This window comes from Salmo trutta, chromosome 4, assembly GCF_901001165.1.
Source record: "Salmo trutta chromosome 4, fSalTru1.1, whole genome shotgun sequence".
Classification (NCBI taxonomy): Eukaryota; Metazoa; Chordata; class Actinopteri; order Salmoniformes; family Salmonidae; genus Salmo; species Salmo trutta.
This window is the reverse complement of record NC_042960.1, coordinates 56,099,881-56,107,602: the sequence shown is the minus strand read 5'-3', so window position 1 is coordinate 56,107,602 and position 7,722 is coordinate 56,099,881. Positions and strand designations below refer to the sequence as shown.

General features: G+C 40.8%; 1 protein-coding gene across 1 annotated transcript; it reads right to left on the bottom strand.

The window, feature by feature from the left end:
* Window positions 1-481: 481 nt before the first annotated feature.
* LOC115192664 (zinc finger protein 79-like) lies at window positions 482-7,443 on the bottom strand. Its single transcript, XM_029751420.1, has 2 exons — window positions 7,190-7,443; window positions 482-2,338 (listed from the first exon to the last, which is right to left on the bottom strand). Exons 1-2 carry the CDS (start codon window positions 7,359-7,361, stop codon window positions 1,074-1,076), a joined length of 1,437 nt encoding a protein of 478 aa, XP_029607280.1. The 5' UTR covers window positions 7,362-7,443; the 3' UTR covers window positions 482-1,073.
* Between the last annotated feature and the right edge of the window lie 279 nt (window positions 7,444-7,722).

Genomic DNA, 7,722 nt, shown 5'->3' with positions numbered 1-7,722 from the left:
CCTCGACAACTACTATGATTATTATTATTTGACCATGCTGGTCATTTATGAACATTTTAACATCTTGACCATGTTCTGTTATAATATCCACCCGGCACAGCCAGAAGAGGACTGGCCACCCCTCATAGCCTGGTTCCGCTCTAGGTTTCTTCCTAGGTTTTTGGCCTTTCTAGGGAGTTTTTCCTAGGGAGTTTTTCCTAGCCACCGTGCTTCTTTCACATGCATTGCTTGCTGTTTGGGGTTTTAGGCTGGGTTTCTGTACAGCACTTTGAGATATCACCTGATGTACGAAGGGCTATATAAAATACATTTGATTTGATTTGGAATCTAAAATATATTTTGATTTGTTAAACACTTTTTTGGTAACTACATGATTCCATGTGTTATTTCATAGTTTTGATGTCTTCACTATTATTCTACAATGTGGAAAATAAAAATAAAGAAAAACCCTTGAATGAGTAGCTGTGTCCAAACTTTTGACTGGTACTGTACATACAATTCTATTGGTTGCAATAATTTCTATAACATGTCATTTACACCAAAAATAGAGATTTGGTTTTAAAAAAACGTCTCCTTTAAGGAATATACATTTTTCCCTGCTTAGTCAGAAATAGTCATATTATATTAAGACAAGTAAAACCATTAATTGATTACATCAATTGGAAACAAATAAATACTCCTACACCATGATTTTTCAATTCATAAAATGTGTAGGGTAAGCTACATTGCATTGTAGATTTGCCTTGGTAAATGAGGAAATCAGTTATACAGAAATATTGTCAAATAGATAAATGGCCCTTAGTCAATTTAAAATTGCAGGATTATATTGTTACGATGATAATGCCCGCCATTGGGGAAAATCATCTTGAAAAATGTTGGTTGCAGTCAGGACTGAACGATAAGCTGGACATCTGCGTTAAGGAGCGGTAAATCGGTGGCCAACGATGGTTGCAATTGAGATCAGCTGTGCGGGTGATTTTAATGCGTATTGACGGTTTAATGACAGATCAGCTGGATATAGTCTAGTGGCCATAGATGGTGCCTGTTGCTATTCAATGTACCCGATTGGAAAATTAATCTTCTACTATAGGGACATCAGTATGGTCTCTCCCCTGTGAGTCCTCATGTGCACTTTCAGATTGGTGCCAGTGCTGAATCCTTTGACTTTTCTCTCCTGTGTGAATCCTCCTCATGTGCACTGACAGATTACTGGCAATGCTGAACCCTTTGCCACAATCAGGGCAGCTATGTGGTTTCTCCCCTGTGTGGGTCATCATGTGTATTTTTAGATGTCCCTTACGAGTGAATGATTTGCCACAATCAGGGCAGCAAAATGGCTTCTCCCCTGTGTGAATCCTAATGTGCCTTTTCATAGCACTGCCAGTGCTGAATCCTTGTCCACAACAATAACAACGATATGGCTTCTCCCCTGTGTGGATTCTCATGTGTATTTTCAGACCTCCATTCTGCATGAAGCATGTACCACAAACAGGGCAGGAAAAAGGTTTCTCCCCTGTGTGGCTCCGCATGTGCACTGTGAGCTTACTGTTTGTGCTGAACCATTTACTACAAACATCACAACAAAATCTAGCTGCAATGTGGGTTTGGAGGTGATCTTTCATACTTTCTGTGAACTCCATACATTTTCCACACACACCACAAATACCTTCTTTATCCTTTCTATGAGTTTTCACGTGTTTAAGTAATGAACCCATGTGATGAAAAGACTTGTCACACACCTTACAACAACAGGGAGTATCATGACTTTGACTGGGTGATTTCAGGAGGGACAACTGTGTAGATTTCTTGACACAGGAGCTTTGTCCTTTCATCATTTTTGTTCTCTTTGATTTGACTGGGTTAAAACCTGACGGAGGTCCTCCAGTCTCCATACCACTGACACTTTGACTGTTTTCACTCTGAGCTGCAGAACAGTCTGGATTTACAGCAGAGAAAGGCTGAGAGAGACTGGTTGGTTCTGATTCTACATAGATGTCTCCATCAGGTTCTGTTTTGATCTTTTCAGTTGTAGTACTGGGTAGAGTGTCTCTCGCTCCGTTGTCTTCCTTTTGGGCTTGATAGAGATGTGAGGGCTGAGTTGGGTCCTCATCACAGTCACTTTTCACACAGACAGGATTGAATATGAACTCTATGGTCTCTGCCTCAAGCCCTTTAAGCTGCTCTTCCTCCTGACTGGTTCTGAGTTCCTCCTCTTCCTCTTTAATCTGTATGGGCTCTGTGTCCTCCTGTCCCAGACTGGGGCTCCACTCCTGCTCACAGTGCTGCTGCTCAGGGGGAACCTCCTCTTCAGAGACAGAGAGAGTACGCTGCTGGAGGTCTGGAGGAAAGGATGAAACAGAAAACTCAATGACATATAGACCTACCTCCTGTCTGGTACGCCTGCAATAATTAACTTCTACTAGTCAAATATAAATGAACTGTAATCCTAAACAATTAGGATTAGAATAAGGTTTAGGTTAAGGGTTAAGGTTAGGGTTAGTAGATAGTTGAAATGTTACTGATGGACTATCCAACTACAGATGGACTATCCAAATAAAGTGTTACTGAAACAGATATTTGCATTCCTGAAACATTATTTTGAAGTACAATTTGATCTAATTGATTGTACTCAAATTGGCCCTTTTAAATTTATAGTGTTGATATAATCTTCAATAAATATAGTTCCATCTAACAATGAGTAAGACATGAGGAATCCAATAAAATGATCAAAAGCCACCAATGGATCCCTCACACCCCATGCCAGTCTCACCCCAACAACTGGTATACAGTGTCAGTTCTCTATGTCTCACAAGTGTTATGGAGCTATGGCTTAGAGTATGGTTTCTTCCTCCGAGAGCTACCATTTGTTGCAGTATTCAAGGAGAGATAGGTTTAAGCATTAGGTTGTCTAGAGATGGGTTTCCCAAACTCGGTCCTGTGGCCCCACCTGGGTGCACATTTTGTTTTTTGCCTTAGAACTACACAGCTGACTCAGTTTGGGAAACCCTGGCATAGAGAAGGACAAACTGAATTACTTTCATGAAGGACAGATTTGGCTTGTTGTGAGGATGACCATAACATTTATTTTCATCATGAGCAAAAGCTACTGGTTTTCTACTCAAAGTTCCAAAGAAAATGGTATGATAAATGTAATAAACACAAGAGACCAACAACATTTATAAAAGAGTGTGGCAATAGCAGCGGCATCTAGGGGGCAAAACCTGGTACTTTCACAATTTATTATAACTACGGGAAGCAACGTCAATGGCTATTTTCTCTGAACTGGGGAAGAAAATATAAATCAGATTCACTACTTGTCAAACATAGAGAAGTGATACTGTGTACTGGTGGTTGGAGTGGAATTGGTGTGGAATTGGTGTGGGGGATCATAGGTGGCTTTGACCATTTTATTAATTAACGGTGGGAAGAATTATGGTCCAAATCAGATGTTGCGTACTATATTTATTGACAGTGTTAGGGAAGCTACTCTAAAAAGATATTTACCAACTTACCAAATACTTCACACTGGAAGAAGTTAAGCAGCACTAAAGCTACCCTTAAAAATATTGTTTACTTATCTAAAGTTACTTAAAGTATATCCAAACTACTTTGTGAAACATTATCATATGTAAATCTGAAATGTCAGACTGCAAGAAGAGATCAATTTGAGGTCAAATGTTAAAAGCAGTTCTTTTGCTGCAGTCATCTAGCCGTGGCACTGCGCCACGGCAAAATCATTGTTGCCACCGTCCCAAAACTATGGAACATTTAAAAAAAAAAATTCTGCCGAGATGCACTTTGAAGATGTTAAGAACAGTTGACGTTTACTTTTTCCTTACAAACAAAACAACTAATGACTAGAAAAATCAGACAACCCCATAGCAGAATAGGTTGTTTTTAACTAGTCGGCTTGTTGTTCTATGCGAGTGAAATGTTGCACTCAAGTTACAAGTGCAATAGGGAGGGAAACATGCTTCTGACAAGCAAACAATGCTCAACAATTCTTGCAATCGTAGGGGAAAACAGCAGTTATAATGTCCTTTGTTAAAAAAAAGGGGGATCCCAGCTTTCCATTGCTACTTTATTTATTTTTCAACTGCTAAATATGTGCGGACTGCACCATTTTAATCCCAGAGTTTTTAGCAGCGGCATGGTTAAGCAAGTTACTGCTCTGCAATTCCCTGTGAGTGCATATGGGAGAGTGGCGCTGAATGTAACACGGGTCAATTGTAAGGTAACTTGGGGTAAAACACCACCTTACCTCAAAATAGTTTTTTAGGAGTGACTTAAATTGTGATGAGACATTACATTTTTAGTTGAGCAAGAGTAGTGGCAACCAGGGAAAGTGTTGGGGGAAAAAAACGGACAAGAAGTAGTTTCTGTGATAAGTAAAGTCAGGGGGAGTGTTACCCCGGGTGGCGGTTTAACCCAAGTTACCCTAACAGGCCTACATTATATTCCAGGGAAAGGGGACCTAGTCAGTTGTCCAACAATGTATTAAACTGAAATGTGTCTTCCGCATTTAACCCAACCCCTCTGAAACAGAGAGGTGCAGGGGCTGCCTTAAATCGACATCCACGTCGTCGGTGCCCTGGGGAACAGTGGGTTAACTGCCTTGCTCAGGGGCAGAACGATAGATTTCTACCTTGTCAGCTCGGGGATTCGATCCAGTAACCCCCAACTCTCTAACCACTAGGCTATCTGCCGCCCCATTCACTGTGTTTATGCATGTTTTTTGCTAAATAGTTAGTTAAAATATCCCATTTGGGATCTGGCTAATGATTAGACAAATAAGGCAGGGGCATTCAACTCTTACCCTATGAGGTCCGAAGCCTGCTGGTTCTCTCTTCTACCTGATAATTAACTGCACCCACCTGGTGTCCCAGGTCTAAATCAATCCCTCATTTAGAGGGGAACAATGAAAAAACGCAGTGGAACTGGCTTCGAGGTCCAGAGTTGAGTTTGAAGGCAATAGGGTAAATGGCGATAGGCAATCCCATGTTTCAGCATATTTATTGATAGCCAATATTCTGCATCAGTTGGGCTACAGGTGATGATGCTTATAGCTAGCCCTTGATCATGACTCTCAGTTCCATTACATTACACATAAGAGTCATTGGACGAAGGCGTCTTCTGTACGGGGGAGTTTTTAATAACCCTGACGCCCAATCTGAACATTAACACCCGTTGCTTGCGGTAAGGTTTTGGAAGCATAAGGACCTTTTCTTTCTGTGTGTTAGTGGAACTTGGGTAGATCGAAGCACACATAGCTGTAAGAATCTGTGCTAAAAGAATCGTAATTATTTTGTATTTTTTCTCGCTGATTAAAGACAAAGGCCATTTGTTTCAAAAGCCGTATTGCAAGCAATGATTATTGACATGTTTTAAATGTTAAAATACGTCGGGTTGTAGTTTGCATGAGTCAGTCGTGGGTGAAGTTATTGGCTGAAAACTGCCTAGTTTTCGAAAGCTAGCTAATAGCATACCTGATAATATGGACCATGCATAGGCTATACGCATGGTCCAACAGGTTAGAATAATACATCATTTTAACAATATGTTATTTGGCTCATTTCTGGAGGTGGAAATTATATTTTAGATGGTGTCAGCATCATTTTCCCCCCATTCATTTTGGAGTAGAATGTCCTTTTAAAAAGTCACCAGAACTGAGCTTCTCAGTCCTTCTATAATGAACCAAAATATAAAACGAAACATGCAGCAATTTCAGACTTTACTGAGTTACAGTTCATATAAGGAAATCAGTCAATTTAAATACATTCATTAGGCCCTAATCTATGGATTTCTTCACATGACTGGGAACACAAATATGCATATGTTGGCCACAGATACCTTTAAAAAAAAAAAGTAGGGGCGTGGATCAGAAAACCAGTCAGTATCTGATGTGACCACCATTTGCCTCAGGCAGCACGACACATCTCCTTTGCATACAGTTGATCAGGTTGTTGATTGTGGCCTGTGGAATGTTGTCCCACTCCTCTTCAATGGCTGTGCAAAGTTGCTGGATATTGGTGTGAACTGGAACACGCTGTCGTACACGTCGATCCAGAGCACTCCAAACATGCTCAATAGGTAACATGTCTGGTGAGTATGCAGGCCATGGAAGAACTGGGAGATTTTCAGCTTCCAGGAATTGTGTACAGATTCTTGCGACATGGGGCTGTGCATTATCATGCTGAAACATGAGGTGATGGAGGTGGATGAATGGCACGACAATGGGCCTCAGGATCTCGTCACGGTATCTCTTTGCATTCAAGTTGCCATCGATAAAATGCAATTGTGTTTGTTGTTCGTAGCTTACGCCTGCCCATACCATAACTCCACCACCACGGGGCACTCTGTTCACAACTTTGACATCAGCAAACCGCTCGCCCACACGACGCCTTACACGTGGTCTGTGGTTGTGAGGCCAATTGGACGTACTGCCAAATTCTCAAAAACAACGTTGGAGGCAGATTATGGTAGAGAAATGAACATTACATTTTCTGTAAACAGCTCTGGTGGACATTCCTGCAGTCAGCATGCCAATTGCACAATCCCTCAAAACATTTGTGGTGTTGTGTGACGACAACTGCACATTTTAGAGTGGCTTTTTATTCTGCCCAGCGCAAGGTGCACCTGTGTAATGATCATGCTGTTTAATCAGCTTCTTGATATGCCACACCTGTCAGTTGGATGGATTATCTTGGCAAAGGAGAAATGCTCACAAACAGGGATGTAAACAACTGTATGCACAAAAATTGCGAGAATGGAACATTTCTGGAATATTTTATTTCAGCTCACGTTGTGTTTATATTTTTGTTCAGTGTAGTTCACTACTCCCAAACCCTGTTTAATGGATATTATGTCAATCCTGTATAAATGAAAAGGGCCAATTTGGGTGCAATCCATTACCTTAATTTCTGAGATCAAATAAAATGTATACAAAATAATGTATGAATGTTAATATTATCTGCTTCTAACTACATAAACGACTTCAGAACGATCAGAGATCGCCATGGCTTGTTCAAACATGGAACGACTCTCAGTTAAACTGCAACTTTTATGCTATTTTCATCGCACTCTGAAGTAGGAGTTGTGATCTGATATTCGAGGAAGTGCCTGATGAATTTTCTACCACAAAAGGGGTCCCCGGCGCAAAAAAGTTTTGGGAACCACCAAGTTAGCCTACCTGCTCTCTGTAGGTTTATCTCAGGTTGAAGAACAATGTCGAGCAGCCTCTGTAGACGGACAACTTCCTCCTGATACTCTGCTACCGTTTTTTCAACGACCCCAAATATCTCCTCAGCAGCAGCTGTTAATCTATCGTTCAGAAAAACCCTCAATAACTGTATTTGAGACATTCTTTGATAATTCAAGTTGACTAGCTAGCTGTGTTTTTATTTTAGCTGTTATCCCTGTCCGTGCGTCATCAACAGAATCCGGGCTCTACTTAAAAAAAAAACTCCACTGTTAGTGCACGTTCAAGTTATTACATGTTGCGCTATCGCCACCTGCTGGACTGGAGTGTAACATGGCATTTCTCTGTCCTACAAAATTAAGATTGGTTGAGTAAGAAACATGCTCTGTGTAGCTTTATCTCAGGTTGAAGAACAATGTCGAGAAGCCTCTGTACATTTACATTTACGTCATTTAGCAGACGCTCTTATCACGGACAACTTCCTCTTGATACTCTGCTACCGTTTTTTCAACGACCCCAAATAT

Coding starts and splice junctions, on each gene's coding strand:
- LOC115192664 (XM_029751420.1), bottom strand. CDS start 7,361: ATGTCTCAAATACAGTTATTGAGGGTTTTTCTGAACGATAGATTAACA. Junction 2,339..7,189: donor GATAAACCTACAGAGAGCAG/GTAGGCTAACTT, acceptor CCTTTCCTCCAG/ACCTCCAGCAGCGTACTCTC.